Consider the following 20,102-nt stretch of genomic DNA (forward strand, 5'->3'; position numbering starts at 1 on the left):
AGTAATATACTGTATCCCATATACTGCCCCCCCAGCTTAGTAATATACTATATCACATATACAGCCCCCCAGCTTAGTAATATACTCTATCCCATATACAGCCCCCAGCTTAGTAATATACTGTATCCCATATACAGCCTCCCAGCTTAGTAATATACTGTATCCCATATACAGCCCCCAGCTTAGTAATATACTGTATCCCATATACAGCCCTCCAGCTTAGTAATATACTGTATCCCATATACAGCCTCCCAGCTTAGTAATATACTGAATCCCATATACAGCCCCCCAGCTTAGTAATATACTGTAACCCATATACAGCCCTCCCAGCTTAGTAATATACTGTATCCCATATACAGCCCCCCAGCTTAGTAATATACTGTAACCCATATACAGCCCTCCCAGCTTAGTAATATACTGTATCCCATATACATCCTCCCAGTTTAGTAATATACTGTGTCCCATATCCAGCCCTCCAGCTTAGTAATATACTGTATCCCATATACAGCCCCCCCAGCTTAGTAATATACTGTATCCCATATACAGCCCTCCAGCTTAGTAATATACTGTATCCCATATACAGCCTCCCAGCTTAGTAATATACTGTATCCCATATACAGCCCTCCAGCTTAGTAATATACTGTACCCCATATACAGCCCCCCAGCTTAGTGATATACTGTACCCCATATACAGCCCCCCAGCTTAGTAATACACTGTATCCCATATACAGCCCCCCCCAGCTTAGTAATATACTGTATCCCATATACATCCCCCCAGCTTAGTAATATACTGTACCCCATATACATCCTCCCAGCTTAGTAATATACTGTATCCCATATACAGCCCCCCAGCTTAGTAATATACTGTATCCCATATACAGCCCCCCAGCTTAGTAATATACTGTATCCCATATATAGCCTCCCAGCTTAGTAATATACTGTATCCCATATACAGCCCCCCAGCTTAGTAAAATACTGTATCCCATATACAGCCCCGCAGCTTAGTGATATACTGTATCCCATATACTGCCCCCCCAGCTTAGTAATATACTATATCACATATACAGCACCCCCAGCTTAGTAATATACTGTATCCCATATACATCCTCCCAGCTTAGCAATATACTGTATCCCATATACAGCCCCCCAGCTTAGTAATATACTGTATCCCATATACATCCTCCCAGCTTAGTAATATACTGTATCCCATATACATCCCCCCAGCTTAGTAATGTACTGTATCCTATATACATCCCCCAGCTTAGTAATATACTGTATCCCATATACATCCTCCCAGCTTAGTAATATACTGTATCCCATATACATCCCCCCAGCTTAGTAATGTACTGTATCCTATATACAGCCCCCCAGCTTAGTAATATACTGTATCCCATATACATCCTCCCAGCTTAGTAATATACTGTATCCCATATACTGCCCCCCCAGCTTAGTAATATACTATATCACATATACAGCCCCCCAGCTTAGTAATATACTCTATCCCATATACAGCCCCCAGCTTAGTAATATACTGTATCCCATATACAGCCTCCCAGCTTAGTAATATACTGTATCCCATATACAGCCCCCCAGCTTAGTAATATACTGTATCCCATATACAGCCCCCCAGCTTAGTAATATACTGTATCCCATATACAGCCCCCCAGCTTAGTAATATACTGTATCCCATATACAGCCCCCCAGCTTAGTAATATACTGTGTCCCATATCCAGCCTCCCAGCTTAGTAATATACTGTATCCCATATACATCCCCCCAGCTTAGTAATATACTGTATCCCATATATATCCCCCCAGCTTAGTAATATACTGTATCCCATATACATCCCCCAGCTTAGTAATATACTGTATCCCATATACTGCCCCCCCAGCTTAGTAATATACTGTATCCCATATACAGCCCTCCAGCTTAGTAATATAGTGTATCCCATATACAGCCCCCAGCTTAGTAATATACTGTATCCCATATACAGCTCCCCCAGCTTAGTAATATAGTGTATCCCATATACAGCCCCCAGCTTAGTAATATACTGTATCCCATATACAGCTCCCCCAGCTTAGTAATATACTGTACCCCATATACAGCCTCCCAGCTTAGTAATATACTGTATCCCATATACAGCCTCCCAGCTTAGTAATATACTGTATCCCATATACATCCCCCCAGCTTAGTAATATACTGTATCCTATATACAGCCCCCCAGCTTAGTAATATACTGTATCCCATATACATCCTCCCAGCTTAGTAATATACTGTATCCCATATACTGCCCCCCCAGCTTAGTAATATACTATATCACATATACAGCCCCCCAGCTTAGTAATATACTCTATCCCATATACAGCCCCCAGCTTAGTAATATACTGTATCCCATATACAGCCCCCCAGCTTAGTAATATACTGTATCCCATATACATCCCCCCAGCTTAGTAATATACTGTAACCCATATACAGCCCTCCCAGCTTAGTAATATACTGTATCCCATATACATCCTCCCAGTTTAGTAATATACTGTGTCCCATATCCAGCCCTCCAGCTTAGTAATATACTGTATCCCATATACAGCCCCCCCAGCTTAGTAATATACTGTATCCCATATACAGCCCTCCAGCTTAGTAATATACTGTATCCCATATACAGCCTCCCAGCTTAGTAATATACTGTATCCCATATACAGCCCTCCAGCTTAGTAATATACTGTACCCCATATACAGCCCCCCAGCTTAGTGATATACTGTACCCCATATACAGCCCCCCAGCTTAGTAATACACTGTATCCCATATACAGCCCCCCAGCTTAGTAATATACTGTATCCCATATACATCCCCCCAGCTTAGTAATATACTGTACCCCATATACATCCTCCCAGCTTAGTAATATACTGTATCCCATATACAGCCCCCCAGCTTAGTAATATACTGTATCCCATATACAGCCCCCCAGCTTAGTAATATACTGTATCCCATATATAGCCTCCCAGCTTAGTAATATACTGTATCCCATATACATCCTCCCAGCTTAGTAATATACTGTATCCCATATACATCCCCCCAGCTTAGTAATATACTGTATCCTATATACAGCCCCCCAGCTTAGTAATATACTGTATCCCATATACATCATCCCAGCTTAGTAATATACTGTATCCCATATACTGCCCCCCCAGCTTAGTAATATACTATATCACATATACAGCCCCCCAGCTTAGTAATATACTCTATCCCATATACAGCCCCCAGCTTAGTAATATACTGTATCCCATATACAGCCTCCCTGCTTAGTAATATACTGTATCCCATATACAGCCCCCCAGCTTAGTAATATACTGTATCCCATATACAGCCCCCCAGCTTAGTAATATACTGTATCCCATATACAGCCCCCCAGCTTAGTAATATACTGTATCCCATATACAGCCCCCCAGCTTAGTAATATACTGTGTCCCATATCCAGCCTCCCAGCTTAGTAATATACTGTATCCCATATACATCCCCCCAGCTTAGTAATATACTGTATCCCATATATATCCCCCCAGCTTAGTAATATACTGTATCCCATATACATCCCCCAGCTTAGTAATATACTGTATCCCATATACTGCCCCCCCAGCTTAGTAATATACTGTATCCCATATACAGCCCTCCAGCTTAGTAATATAGTGTATCCCATATACAGCCCCCAGCTTAGTAATATACTGTATCCCATATACAGCTCCCCCAGCTTAGTAATATAGTGTATCCCATATACAGCCCCCAGCTTAGTAATATACTGTATCCCATATACAGCTCCCCCAGCTTAGTAATATACTGTACCCCATATACAGCCTCCCAGCTTAGTAATATACTGTATCCCATATACATTCCCCCAGCTTAGTAATATACTGTATCCTATATACAGCCCCCCAGCTTAGTAATATACTGTATCCCATATACAGCCTTCCAGCTTAGTAATATACTGTATCCCATATACAGCTCCCCAGCTTAGTAATATACTGTATCCCATATACATCCTCCCAGCTTAGTAATATACTGTATCCCATATACTGCCCCCCCAGCTTAGTAATATACTATATCACATATACAGCCCCCCAGCTTAGTAATATACTGTATCCCATATACAGCCCCCAGCTTAGTAATATACTGTATCCCATATACACCCTCCCAGCTTAGTAATATACTGTATCCCATATACAGCCCCCCAGCTTAGTAATATACTGTATCCCATATACAACCCCCCAGCTTAGTAATATACTGTATCCCATATACAGCCCCCCAGCTTAGTAATATACTGTATCCCATATACAGCCCCCCAGCTTAGTAATATACTGTGTCCCATATCCAGCCTCCAAGCTTAGTAATATACTGTATCCCATATACATCCCCCCAGCTTAGTAATATACTGTATCCCATATATATCCCCCCAGCTTAGTAATATACTGTATCCCATATACATCCCCCTGCTTAGTAATATACTGTATCCCATATACTGCCCCCCCAGCTTAGTAATATACTGTATCCCATATACAGCCCTCCAGCTTAGTAATATAGTGTATCCCATATACAGCCCCCAGCTTAGTAATATACTGTATCCCATATACATCCCCCAGCTTAGTAATATAGTGTATCCCATATACAGCCCCCAGCTTAGTAATATACTGTATCCCATATACAGCTCCCCCAGCTTAGTAATATACTGTACCCCATATACAGCCTCCCAGCTTAGTAATATACTGTATCCCATATACAGCCCCCTCCCAGCTTAGTAATATACTGTATCCCATATACAGCCTCCCAGCTTAGTAATATACTGTATCCCATATACATCCCCCCAGCTTAGTAATATACTGTATCCCATACACAGCCCCAGCTTAGTAATATACTGTATCCCATATACAGCCCCAGCTTAGTAAAATACTGTATCCCATATACAGCCCTCCCAGCTTAGTGATATACTGTATCCCATATACTGCCCCCCCCAGCTTAGTAATATACTGTATCCCATATACAGCCCACCAGCTTAGTAATATACTGTATCCCATATAAAGCCCCCTCCAAGCTTAGTAATATACTGTATCCCATATACAGCCTCCCAGCTTAGTGATATACTGTACCCCATATACAGCCCCCCAGCTTAGTAATATACTGTACCCCATATACAGCCCCCCAGCTTAGTAATATACTGTATCCCATATACATCCTTCCAGCTTAGTAATATAGTGTATCCCATAGACAGCCCCCCCAGATTAGTAATATACACTCACCTTGTATCAACGGTTCAGGCTGGTGGTGGTGGTGTCATGGTGTGGGGAATATTTTCTTGGCACTCTTTGGGCCCCTTGGTAACAATTGAGCTTCGTTGCAACGCCACAGCCTACCTGAGTATTGTTGCTGACCATGTCCATCCCTTTATGACCACAATGTACCCAACATCTGATGGCTACTTTCAGCAGGATAATGCGCCATGTCATAAAGCTGGAATCATCTCAGACTGGTTTCTTGAACATGACAATGAGGTCACTGTACTCAAATGGCCTCCACAGTCACCAGATCTCAATCCAATAGAGCATCTTTGGGATGTTGTGGAACGGGAGATTCGCATCATGGATGTGCAGCCGACAAATCTGCGGCAACTGTGTGATGCCATCATGTCAATATGGACCAAAATCTCTGAGGAATGCTTCCAGAACCTTGTTGAATCTATGTCACGAAGAATTGAGGCAGTTCTGAAGGCAAAAGGGGGTCCAACCCGTTACTAGCATGGTGTACCTAATAAAGTGGCCGGTGAGTGTACTGTATCCCATATACATCCCCCCAGCTTAGTAATACACTGTATCCCATATACATCCTTCCAGCTTAGTAATATAGTGTATCCCATATACAGCCCCCAGCTTAGTAATATACTGTATCCCATATACAGCCCCCCAGCTTAGTAATATACTGTATCCCATATACATCCTTCCAGCTTAGTAATATACTGTATCCCATATACAGCCCTCCAGCTTAGTAATATGGCTGTATGCAAGGGGGGGCTGGCAGGTTATATACTGGTGGGCCTGGCTGGCTATATACTAGGGGGGCAGGCTGGTTATATAGTGAGGAAGGCCTGGCTGGCTATATACCGAGGAGGGGCTGGCTGGTTATATACTGGGGAGGAGCTGGCTGGCTATATACTGGGGGGCTGGCTGGTTATATACTGGGGGGGCTGACTGGTTATATACTGGGGAGGGGCTGGCTGACTATATACTGGGGGGGGCTGGCTGGCTATATACTGGGGAGGGTCTGCGTGGATATATACTGGGGGGCTGTCTGTATACTGGGAGGACTGGCTATATACGGGGTTCTGCTTGGCTATATATGGGGGGGCTGGCTGTATACTGGAGAGAAGGTCTGGATGTCTATATACAGGGGGGCTGGCTGTATACTGGTGGAGGTTGTCTGGCTATATACAGGGGGGTCTGACTGTATACTAGGGGTGGGGTAGTGGGTGGCGGTTTTATATGGCATAGTATTTATATTCCCCTACATAGGGGCAGTATTATAGTAGTTATATTCTTGTACATAGGGGCAGTATTATAGTAGTTATATTCTTGTACATAGGGGGCAGTATTATAGTAGTTATATTCTTGTACATAGGGGCAGTATTATAGTAGTTATATTCTTGTACATAGGGAGCAGTATTATAGCAGTTATATTCTTGTACATAGGGGCAGTATTATAGTAGTTATATTCTTGTACATAGGGGTAGTATTATAGTACTTATATTCTTGTACATAGCAGAAAGTATTATAGTAGGTATATTCTTGTACATAGGGGACAGTATTATAGTAGTTATATTCCTATAAATAGGGGGCAGTATTATAGTAGTTATAGTCTTGTTCATAGGGGGCAGTATTACAGTAGTTATATTCTTGTACATAGGGGCAGTATTATAGTAGTTATATTCTTGTACAAAGAGGTCAGTATTATAGTAGTTATATTCTTATACATAGGGGGCAGTATTATAGTAGTTATATTCTTGTTTATAGGGGGCAGTATTATAGTAGTTATATTCTTGTTTATCGGAGAAGGTATTGTAGTAGTTTTTTGTATATATAAGTCAGTATTAAGTTGTGATCTTTAAAAAAAGAAACTTTATTCCTGTATGACGGAGGCAGTGTGAGTCTTCCACTGCGCTGTACATGTTGATTTAGACCATCTATAAACAGTTAGTGTGGAGTTTAGTAACTCCACCCACATCACATGGTCACGCCTACATGTTTTGACCCTGCCCACAGAATGGGGGCCACTTTTACATTTTTCTCAGGGCCACTTTAAATTTCCAGTCCGCCCCTGGGTGTGTGTGTATTTGTATGTGTAGCATGTATGCAGTGTGTGTACAGCTTATATGGTGCAGTGTTTATATATGTGTGTTATGCATATGTAGTGTAGTATGCTTATGTCTCTGCAAAGTATATTTGGTATATGGCAGGGGCCGGCAGCGAGTGTTTAGGTAAATGGGGGGCCACTGGTTATATATATCAGACATCTGAGGATCATGGGATCCTGTTGCCTGTAATCAAAGATATCTCCTTCTCCATCCTATTGCATGCAATATTATGTAATACTATGGGGGTCATTTACCAAGGGCCCGATTTGCAGTTTTGCGGCGTGATACCCGAATTTTCCTGTTTTACGTTGATTTTCCCTGTATTGCCCCGGGATTTCGGCGCATGCGTTCGGATTGTGGCGCATCGGCAGCGGCATGCACGAGACGGAAATCGGGGGGCATGCCCGTAAAAAAATTGACGGATTCGGAAAAAAACGCTGCATTTTAAAAAAAAAAATGTCGCTCGACACGCGCTTACCTTCATACAGGATGGCTCGGTGAACTCCAGTGCGTTCCAATGCTCTTCAGCGCAGCAGCGACACCTGGTGGACGTCGGAGGAACTGCCTTTGTGAATCCTGCCGGACCCGAATCCACTGCAGAGAACGCGCCACTGGATCGCGAATGGACCAGGTAAGTAAATCTGCCCTTATGTGTCATAAAAGACAATAGAACTAATTTGCATGCAAAGATGTATGTCTCCTAATTTTGTTTGTCATATGAAGACATTTGTCATAATAGATAATAAAACAGTCTTGCATGTACAGATGGATATCTCCTAATTCTTTTTGGCACCATCTTATTCAATAAAGCTTGCGTAGGATATAAAGTGGTTTATCCCATGATGTGGCTTTATGGAGTTGATCTTAAAGGTCCATTGGGACTCTTTTCTGAGGATCATCCTATCCCAGTCCCCATCTATGGCGGACGTTCTTACTTCTTCAATGCCTGTAAACGATATTGCTTTCTGATTTCCCTGATGGTACAGCCACATATCCTTAGCGATTTGAGTATCTTTGTTATCTTTGATATCTAACATGTGCTCCTGGATCCTTTTCCTAAACTGTCGGAAAGTTTTCCCTAAATAGTCTGCGGGACATGTGCATGTAGCCAGGGCCGATTCTAGCATATTTACTGCCTGAGGCGAATATTAAAATGCTGCCCCCCCCCCCCTGCTCCCTGTTAAGTAAATCCTTAAACTTTACTAACAATTAACAACCCTACAGACAGCTCCCTGACACTGTGTGACTGACTACAGGATCTGAGAGGCATTAGTGGCATCTAGTACCTTATAGATGACCAGCTCTTCCTTCAGTAGAACTTCATTCTGGGTTCTCCAATCCATGACGTATCACTGCTGAATTCACGGCCGGATATCTTCAGCTCCGTGCAGCATCTCCACCCGGCGTCCCTAAAAATACCACAGTCACTTACAGTATAAAGTCTCCTGGATAACAACACTGTGCTCCTAAATAACATATACCCCTCACAACACAACTGACCGCACGCTACCCCACATATAACACATCCCTTCATTATATAGGGATAAAATCTTGCCCCACATATACAGTCCCCTCCCAGCTTAGTAATATACTGTATCCCATATACAGCCCCTGCAGCTAAGTAATATACTGTTTCCCATATACATCCCCCCAGCTTAGTGATATAGTGATATATAATATCACTATATCACTAAATGTCTTGATTGAATAGACGAAACGTTGCATCATGAAGGTGGAATAAAAACACATTTACGGAGTGCTGCTTCAGTATTTCTTCTTTCCGTGATATATAATATATACAGCACCCCCCAGTATGAAATGATTCTGGCCCCATATAATATCTATAGCATCCCCCCCCAGTATAAAATAATTATAGCCCCAAATAATATCTATAGCATCCCCCCCCAGTATAAAATAATTATAGCCCCAAATAATATCTATAGCATCCCCCCCAGTATAAAATAATTATAGCCCCAAATAATATATATAGCGTCCCCCCCAGTATAAAATAATTATAGCCCCAAATAATATATATATAGCATCCCCCCAGTATAAAATAATTATAGCCCCAAATAATATATATATAGCATCCCCCCAGTATAAAATAATTATAGCCCCAAATAATATCTATAGCATCCCCCCCAGTATAAAATAAGTATAGCCCCAAATAATATATATAGTGTTCCCCCCCAGTATACAATAATTATAGCCCCAAATAATATATATAGCGTTCCCTACCCCCAGTATAAAATAATTATAGCCCCAAATCCCCAAATAAAATATACAGAACCCCCCCGCCCCTAGTATAAAATAATTCTGACCCCATATAATATCTATAGCATCCCCCCAGTATAAAACAATCATAGCCCCAAATAATATATATATAGCATTCCCCCCAGTATAAAATAATTATAGCCCCAAATAAAATACATAGCATTCCATCATCCCCTCCCCCCAGTATAAAATAATTCTGGCCCCATATGATATATATAGCGCACCCCCCCCCCAGTATTAATTATTAGCCACATTTAATTAATTAAATACATGAAAAATAATAATGCTCCCTCGTCGCGGCTCCGGTCTTCACGCGGCTCTCCTGTGAGCCCCGGCTCCGCACAGTGACACAGACGGCGTGATGTCATGACGCCTGTGTCACTGCTTAGAACGGAGCGATGCAGCTGCCGGAATGGCGCTGCGTTGCTCCACATATAAATCGCGCCTGTGTCTTAAAGAGACAGGCGCGATTTATTTAGCTGGTGGGCGATTCGGGCGTTAATGGACGCCCGAATCGCCCACTTTAGAACGGCGAATTTCGCCGCCCTTTACAGGGACCCGCATTCTGCCGCCTGAAGCGAGATTTTCATCTCGCCTCATGGCAGATGCGGCCCTGCCTGTAGCTACATATACCACTCCTACAGAGGAACAATTGATAAAGTCCCGTCCACATCGGAACGTTCCTTTCGGTCTCCTTTTAAGCCAGGTTCCACTGAATTTGAGTGGAGGTAGATAGCTGTGGGCCAGTTGGTCCTTCAGATTTCTCCCCCTTCTATAACTTATTACTGGCTCTGGGAGGGGGGTTATGTTGACTATCTCCTTATGCAACAAAATGTCCCAAAAGTTGCTGATGATGCCCTTGTACATTCTGGAAGCTTTCCCACGTATAGATATACTTGCTTTCACCTAAGAGGTATTCTGCTACTGTATATGCCTGGTTTACATAGATAATAGAGCTATTTGGTTACTGTTCTTTACATGTAGTATAAGTGAGGCCCCATAAGGAAGGTACTGATAGATGATTCAACACATGGTTCATGCTTTTCAACCTTCACTCTTATATGTTCTGAATTTTAGTTAAAAAAAGATAACCACTAAACTTTCCTCCAACAGAGCAGGTATTTCTACTGAGACAGCATTTTTGTAATTTTTTATTTACATATATACATATTTACATAATTACAGATATACATATATACAGATTTACATAATTACAGATAGACATATATACATATTTACATAATTATAGATACACATATATACATATTCACATATCAACATAATTACATAGATACATATATACAGGCATTCTAATTAAGTGGCAGAGGCTGTTAATTGGGTCAGGCGGAGAGTGATCTTCTTTTTGTCGGCGGCGGCGGTGCTAAAACAGGTGACTGTCTAGTGTGCGGGAGCAGGGCGGGCGGTCTCCTGGCGAGTTCTTCTTTGTCTGAGTGGGCGGCTGGCAGTGCTGGTATCTTTTTTGGGTGGGCGGCTGGTGGTGCTGGCATCTTGTCTGGGTGGGCGGCTGGTGGTGCTGGCATCTTGTCTGAGTGGGCGGCTGGCGGTGCTGGTATCTTGTCTGGGTGGGCGGCTGGCAGTGCTGGTATCTTCTTTGGGTGGGCAGCTGGTGGTGCTGATATCTTGTCTGGGTGGGCGGCTGGCAGTGCTGGTATCTTCTTTGGGTGGGCGGCTGGCGGTGCTGGTATCTTGTCTGGGTGGGCAGCTGGCAGTGCTGGTATCTTGTCTGGGTGGGCAGCTAACAGTGGTAGTATCTTCTTTGGGTGGGCGGCATTGGTTGCTGGTATCTTGTCTGGGTGGTTGGCTGGTATCTTGTGTGGCTGAGTAGTTTGGGTTGTTGAAATCCTGCACATATATACATACATATGAATGAAAACCTCATCTCTCTTTTCTTCTTAGTGTAACACAATAATCAGATGATGACTGCTAGGGATACATATATAATAACTATGTTTTCTCCTACAATTGGTAATCCCACAATCCTCTTAGAATATCCGGTGCAATGTGCACTGGCAAACGAATATCAAAACACAATGTGCCAGCTCTTGATAAATTTCCCCCAATGTGCGGAGATAAAACACATGAAGCACTTACCTTGTTCTCCTGTTTCTTGGCTCTTTTAGTTTCAGTGGCGTAACTAGAAGAGAAAACTTTAATGAGAAAAACCTCCTCTGTAACATGAAAACTTAATAAAATGTTTGACTATGAGATTTACAATATCTACTATCCATTCTATCCTGTAATCCTCTCCCTTCCTCATAGGCGGAAAAACCTCTCAGGAATTTGCAGGAATGAAAATGCTTTATAATGTATTTAATAACAGGTCACCAGTGCAGCCAATGAAAGGCCTCAGGACCTTTACATACATTGGGGGTCATTTACTAAGGGCTCGATTCACGTTTTCCCGATGTGTTACCCAAATATTTCCGATTTGCGACGATTCTCCCTGGGATTTTGGTGCACGCGATCGGATTTTGGCGCATCGGCGCTGGCATGCACGCAACGGAAATCGGGGCCGTGCCGAACGAAAACCCGACGTATTCGGAAAAACCGCCGCATTTAAAAACCGAAAAAGTGTCGCTAGGGAAGCGCTTACCTTCACCTGGTCCGAGGTGGTGCATTCCGGCGCGGTGAGATGATTTTTAGCGCAGCAGCGCCACCTGGTGGACGGCGGAGGAACTACCTTCACAAATCCCGGCCGGACCCGAATCCTGTGCAGAGAATGCGCCGCTGGATCGCGAATGGGCCGGGTAAGTAAATGTGCCCCAATGTGTCGCGGAGCTTGCACTTACCTTCACCAGGAATAGGCCGCTGTATTTGAGTGCGTTCCGATGCTCTTCAGCGCAGCAGCGCCACCTGGTGGACGTCGGAGGAGCTACCTTAGTGAATCTTGGCCGGACCTGAATCCACCGCAGAGAACGCGCCGCTGGATCGCGAATGGACCGGGTAAGTAAATCTGCCCCATTGTGCTACATGTATAGAGGTCACCACTGAAGCCAGAGATTGACCGCAGAAGTGACCTGCTCTCCAAGCAGTGTTGTGCCTCCAATGGATACAAGCCATATAACTAGGTGTCACCCACTGAAAGTTAAGACCTACCAGAAGCTTTTGGCCCTAAAAAGGCTAATGGTTTGGGATCACCAGGAGGTAAGAAAACGGACTTTTTTATTAGGTATGTTATATTCGTGAGTGCTTAGAGCTGGAAAAAGTGTAATTTTCGTAATTATACTACAATACTATAATTATACTATAATCTCGTGTGTGGTCTTGTTTTGGTGATGAAGATGTTGTGAGGTGATATCATATATCATATATAAAGCTCATATGCAGATATAAGGAGACTAGTAACACCTATAGGACATTCACCTTCCTGGGACTGCTCTCCTCCTTCTCTTAAATTTGGCTGTAGAAGGTTTCCAGGTGTAATAGTATTTGACAATTTGCGCTGTAGATTTTTGAGGAATCTGCAAAAAAAAGCTTTTGGTAAGAGGAAAAGGAATATACAATATAACAACCGTGATAATCTCAGTTACCCATTTACACCAGTCACATGACACAGGCCTGGACACATAAGGATTTTTCCATAGCGCTGATGTATCTTACCATTTTCTGGATGAGATGGAATCTCTTCCCATATATTCTTAGTCCTTTAACAAATAATCTTTTTTCCTCATCAGACCAATTCTCAGTTATTGGCATGAAATCTTTTATTTCAGACATGGCTTTTTTGATGTCATAGTTGTTGATATGTAACAGTGCAAGAGCCTGTGAGAGAAGGATGAGCTCACGTTAGCAGGTGGAAGGGTAACATACAGGGACTATATAGAGCTACACAATGCATCAAAGCTTCAATACTTTTTCAATATTGGAAAGCATAGAATATTATCAATGCGGATCCTGACGGTCCTGGGTAGCTGCGCTGTTCTAGGGATTTCTGATGTAAAAGCTGTGAGACATTACGGCAAATTTACTTACCTGGTCCTGTCGTGATCCCCGATCTGGATGGTCCGAAAAAGATGAAGTCCGGCGCTATTCACATAGCTCGTGCGCATGATTTCCTGCATCTGTCACTTCGCCGCCGAGGTCCGCCGGAGTTCACCTTCTTCTTCCCGGTGCTTGTAAGTGCGTGTCTTGCGACACAGTTTCCGATGTTAAATCCCACACGTTGTGCGAATAAGTCGGATCGTCTGACGGCCCGCACCCCCCCCCCCCCATTTGTGTCGCGTGAAACCAGTCGCTGATGGGCCTAAATCCGATTGCATGCAACAAAATCCCCATCACGATCCCTAAAAACGTCGGAATAACCGACAAAAATGCAGCTGTGGGCCCTTAGTAAATAAGCCCCATTGTTGGTTCCTGCACTGCAGATAGCAGATGTGTCTGGCATCAGGCAGAGCAGGAACCAACTTCATGGGGGAAGTCACATCACCTGCCCATATATTGTATTTCCACATCTCAGAGGGTTTCCCCTGACATAACGTCCATAAATGATTTAACCCCCTTAGTGAGCAGCTCATTTGTGCCTAAAGGGAACCTCTCATCAAAAATGGGCCTATTATACCACAACTAGTATGCTTTCAAGCTGTTGAACAGCTTCTAGTTCATTTTCCTTTCATGACGCAGCTCGGTGACATCATCCAGAAACTTTGAAGTGAGATGTAAGTTAGATGTACAAAGTCAGGGAGGTGGAGAGTTAAACACTGAAGTCAAGCTTTCCCTGCCTCTGACATCATTCATCGGACTTCAGTAGATCTGACCAATGATGTCCTTGGACACAGGTCCATCAATTACAGTGAAGGGGGCTTTCTGAGGCAGAGAAAGCTTGACTTCAGTGTTAAACTCTCCACCTCCACAAGGCCATGAAAGAACCATGATCTAGAAGATGCTCAGCGGCTTGACAACATACTGCTTGTGGTTTATTAGGCCAATTTCTGATGACAGGTTCCCTTTAATGACCAAGGCCAGTGCTAACTTAGGCCGCCGGCACACGTGGGTGTTTGAACCCGTTTTCGGGCCGTTTTTAAGCAGTTCGTGAAAACCGCATGCTTTAAAAAATTCATGCGTTTTTGACCAGTTTTACCAATTATCTTAATTAAAATGGGTCAAAAACGGATGGGATTTAAAAAATCAAAACGCATGTGGTTTTTAATGGACTGCTTAAAAGCGGCCCCAAAACATGTTGAAAACGCCACGTGTGCTGCCGGCCTTAGTGACTGATGGAGAAACCTACAGAGGTGAACTCCTTGACATTTTCAGGCAATATGGTTATTACTGAGCTATGAAATCCCCTGCTGTCAATAAGATATTCTCTAACTAAGAGCTTCAGTACACTTACACTTGTACACAGGCTTAGTGAACTGCTATATAGAGATGGATCTTCTAAGAGATCTCTACATTGTCCTTTTGTATGCAGAATTATATTTAACACAAATAAGTGTAATTCATAAAAATGTATACAACAAAATAAAATATTTATAGTACTTTAATATTAATAAGACAACCATGAAAATACAGTCCAAATAATATTTATTGCATTTTTTATTTAACATAAATAACATTTATTTAACAAGTCCCTGAAGGATATCTGTGTATTATGTGCGTATTTGCCACACATTATTTCAGTAGTAGTGTAGTGTTTGTGCATATGACAATCCCATACACACAATGCAGAAAAAATATCAAATCGCCTTATCACTGCAGATGTTTCATCCGTAGCAAATAAGTGACATGTCCCTTATTCCTGAGGATGTTGCTGTGGAAATGAAACTTTGTAGGACTAGTCACACATTACCTGTTCTTCATTATAACCATGTTCAGTCTTGGTGATATTAATGTATTCATCCACTGCAAAATAATGAGAGAGAATTAGCTTATTTCTATGTGATGTGTAGCTCACTACTGTACCCAAGCACATCTAACTCTGCTACATCTGAATGCTATCTCTACATTGCTGCTTTAGATACTTACATTCATCATCCGGGATGTTGTGGTCTGGGGACCAGAGTTTGGTGCAAAATACCTCTGTCGAGGGTTCTCCAATTTCTGTAACAGGGAATATGTGTGCTAAGTAAATTAAGGCATAAAATAATCTTAATCTGTTATCCCTATCACATATCCTAACTATATATATCACCTCTGCCGTGGTTATTACTCCTGCTGGTACTTCAGCTCTTACTGACTTATGAAACCCATTCCCAATCCACAGGGATTCCCATAGATGTTAATGGAATGAATGTAAAGCCACACAACAGCGCTCCATTCACATCGGGGCTCTAGGGCACTTGTTGGTTTGCACTTTTGTGACCACTGTAAGGTCTGTTTATAGGGTAGAAGTGTCATCACCCCTTATAGCGCCCCCTTAGCATATTGATGTTGACTGCAGATGGGAAACTGTCATAACTGTCACTGCGGCTCATAGCTTCCACTGGTAGAGATCACATGACTATGTCGGATTACAGGCCGCGCTCCTAAACCAGAGTGACGCATGTGCCTCCGCTCCCCACACTCCTGGTCCCCCATTCAGTGCTGCCTGTGCCCTTTTATATAAGCTACACCCCCTATGAAGACCACTCCTGACTGTAAAGGACTCCCCCAGGATGAGTTCCCCAGTGGATATCATCTAATCTAATACTTTGTATTTATTTAAAATCTAGGCCAGCTCAGGGCGCCAGTCATCTATACCTGGTAGGCGCAGCATTTTCGGTGCTAGTAGCGAGCTTTGGTAAGTCTTGTCTTCTCAAATGCAGAGAAGAGTCTTCACTTTCCAAAGTGTTGCTGTGGTCTGAGTATATTCCACAGAACCACATGGAAGATTGTTGTTACCAAGTAACTTCTTGTGATGTCAGAGGATTCTATATAGTGATGTCATAGACCCCTGTGAGTGCACTGCCTAGAGTGATAGCTTCTAGGTCATATAATGGAAGTCTATGGGTGGGGGACGCTTCTAAATACATTCAATACAGTGCTTCCACATTAGTTATAGTGTATGCACCACCACCCACTTAAGGTAGTATATACAGTTTTTCCTCAAACTGATTTTAACATATCAAGTCACCCTTTATATGGCCCTTCATATTATAATAAAGTATCTCTCATCAATTTTTACAGTGGCTCAGTGTATGAATACAGCAATTGAACCAAGCTTACCTCAGACATAAGAGTTATTCTGCTGCTATCCCTAATAGAGTGCTCCCAAATAATGGGAGAGAGCCCCCCTGAAAATATGTGCGTCATTGTGTAAAATACTGTAATTGTAGAAATTACCTGCCACCTCATTGTGGCCTGAACACATAATAATGCCCACTCTATGTCATACCCATTTCTGACCCCCACACTACTTAAAGGGTCTGGTCACTTTACCTCATGTATTTTGTAACGTGTGTGTAAGTGCAGGGGCAGGATATTAGGAAATTTACCAATATACATCATTTCCCTTCTCATGATCTGTAGGGTAATGTAATTATGCTTTATTTGTATGCATCATTGTACTCTGATATACTGTATTATTCTTAGCTGTGTATTATATTATCTGTTACTTCTATAACCGCTATTATTCTACAACAACCAATTTGCTAACTACCTGCATAAGCTGCATAACATTAGGATACATGATGTATATATATTTTCTGTTGCTATTTAATTCAGGAACAGGGAGATTGTAGTTCTCATCCCATTTATTGGGTTTTCAAGTGGTTTTATTTTTTGTTACCTTAATAAAGATTGTCATGTTCACAATCACATCTGCTTCTTTGTATACTTTGTTGGTTCATAGTTTTGCAGATGTGGGAACATAGTTAATATCTGGTGTAATAGTTTGGGGTAATATATTTAATATTGCCCAAAAGTTTATAATTGAACAATATACATCTATTAATACTTCTGCTTCGTTTTCTTGATATGTGAAGTGAAGCCTCCTGTCTTTTACCTCAGCAGCCAGACATTCCTGTCCATAAAATGGCCGCAGATAGAGGGTCATGTGATCTCTAACTTTCCATGAGTAATGGCCGTTAGAGATCACATGACCCTCCATCTGCAGCCATTTTATGGTCAGGAATCTCTGGCGGATGGAGTAAAAGACAGGAGGCTTCACTTCACATATCAAGAAAGCAGAACTATTAATAGATGTATATTGGTAAATTACCTAATATCCTTCCCCCCACACTTACACACACATTACAAAAACATCAGGTAAAGTGGACAACCCCTTTAAAGGGAAATCACCATCACAATAGAGCATGATAAACCAAGGACACTCACTCATTTGCTAATGAGCCAGAACTGCAGTGGGAGGTGTTACAAGAGTTCCTCAATACTGTAGCTTTACAGGCCATTACACTGAGCAAGAGCATGTCTCCCCAGCCCTCTGCTCGGTCAGAACTTTCGCCTCCCTCCCTGTCTGTTGTAATTTCACACAGTGGAAGGGGGTAATGGCCATTTACAGTGTAACAGCATGTGAAGCTACCCGCTTGAACCATTTTTAATGTCACCATTGTTAAGGCTCCCACAAATCATAATGCTCCGTCGCTGCTGCACTCACATTTAGTTGTAATCAATTGTACATCTTAAAGAAGTAGGTACAATTATCTTTGTTACTACTACTATAGGACCAATGTTACATCAAGCGCTAAACCAATACTGCTATGATGGCGACCTTGCTTGCAGGTATTAGCACTTTTTGAATATACCAAGGACTTAGGACTCCTGAACCTGAACTACATTGCCCCTTTGTACCATCTAACGTTTATAAAAAACAATAGAAAAAAACGCCGGCTCACCCGTGTCCTAGGTGTCAATATAGCAGTCCGAACTCCAACCCACGGCAGGTGCCTCCGGAATCCGGCCTCTGTCCACAGGCCAAACGAGCAGGAGAAACAAGTAGTGGATCCGGCACTCTGTACCACACGTGGAGACGGTAGATGGATGAATCAAATTTCCTTTATTGCGGTTAAAAAATACATGCAGACACACAATGCTGTGTAATGATCAACGCGTTTCGGCAGGGGCTGCCTTAGTCATGATCAATCATTAATCATGACTAAGGCAGCCCCTGCCGAAACGCGTTGATCATTACACAGCATTGTGTGTCTGCATGTATTTTTTAACCGCAATAAAGGAAATTTGATTCATCCATCTACCGTCTCCACGTGTGGTACAGAGTGCCGGATCCACTACTTGTTTATCTAACGTTTATGGTGCATTATCGGAAAGGGGTTTAATAAACAAGAATTGTGTAGTTCATGCTAACAAAAGTTATTACAGCGCTAAAGTAAATTAAAAGTGTAATTATGTAGAAGTTTGATATACAACAAAGCACGGTACTTTATGTGTACGCACACACAGGTTGACAATGACAGCCTTCTGGTTAATAAGAAAATCACTTTGAGGAGTGTGATGCGTCAGATGCTTACAAACCCAAGGTCTGCTACCTTTTGTTTCCATTGCATAGATTCCCGTCATCACTCAGTATAAAACAATTGTTTTCTGGCATTGAAATGTTTTAGAGCAGCACAACAAAAGGCAAAAAAAAATCTCAATGCCAATCAGGATGTATTGAGCAGAAAAGTACATAGGGCTGATACGTAGAAGTGACGGCTGCTGCTGATCGCTGGCGTAGTACATGTTGTTCTAAGTCTCTCTATTACCACAGACACAGGGATAAAGCAGCGGCTCCTCTACTTTACAGTCTTACCGAGGTTTTCTCTTCTAGGTACTCGCATATAAGTCTCGAAAATGATTTACGATGCAACTTCCTAATAAACACATCAACGCTGTCTGTCACACTAAGTGATTTATGCATCTCAGTCTGTACACAACAGGACATTTCATGACAAATCTTCCCGAAAAATATGGTTCAAATGGTGGTTATTATTAGATACAGCAGCAAATTACTACAAAATGATCCACATCCTGCCAATTACCTGAAAACATTTTTGTAGCAGTAGTAGAGGGAAAAAAATAAAGTATATAACATTTGTTAGAGCCATTATATGGAAGACCTCAGTATAAAAATAACCACTATTATACATGTGTTCTGCACTGGAACCTTTGTGCACTTGTTATGCTTACATTGAGTCTCTTTGAGACCTGTGACTTTGCCCGTGTGAACCTGGGGATATTTCGTCTATCCAGTTAAAATTATTCTGGGATCCATCATCTGTTACCCTATAAGAAGGGCCTTTAAATTGGGTTGTCATCGTACAGTGGGTACAAAAAGTATTCAAGACTTTACACTCCACATTTTTTACTTTTTGTTTCATTGCAGCCAATTGGTAAGATCAAAAAAGTTCTTTTTTAGCTAATTTAGAGATGATTTTTGGACATAGCGGGGCCCTGGGCAAAAAAAAGTGGGGCCCAAAAATAAAACTATTTTATGAGCAGTCACAGTCAGTAATAGGCTTCTTTAGCGCTGCACAATAATTACACTT

The 20,102-nt window shown here is 42.2% G+C and overlaps 1 protein-coding gene across 1 annotated transcript in view; it reads right to left on the reverse strand.

Annotated features, from left to right (window-relative positions):
- The window catches only part of LOC140116470 (REST corepressor 3-like), a 31,991-nt gene extending 15,533 nt beyond the window's left edge, over positions 1-16,458 (reverse strand). The window contains exons 1-6 of the mRNA XM_072132986.1: positions 16,360-16,458; positions 15,646-15,720; positions 15,470-15,522; positions 13,282-13,443; positions 13,045-13,142; positions 11,773-11,815 (exon numbers count right to left, since the gene is read on the reverse strand). Of these exons, the coding sequence (XP_071989087.1) occupies positions 11,773-11,815; positions 13,045-13,142; positions 13,282-13,443; positions 15,470-15,522; positions 15,646-15,720; positions 16,360-16,375 (447 nt within the window). The 5' untranslated portion in view covers positions 16,376-16,458. The remainder of the gene's footprint in view (positions 1-11,772; positions 11,816-13,044; positions 13,143-13,281; positions 13,444-15,469; positions 15,523-15,645; positions 15,721-16,359) is intronic.
- Positions 16,459-20,102: the final 3,644 nt, after the last annotated feature.

This window comes from Engystomops pustulosus, chromosome 2, assembly GCF_040894005.1.
Source record: "Engystomops pustulosus chromosome 2, aEngPut4.maternal, whole genome shotgun sequence".
Taxonomy (NCBI): domain Eukaryota; kingdom Metazoa; phylum Chordata; class Amphibia; order Anura; family Leptodactylidae; genus Engystomops; species Engystomops pustulosus.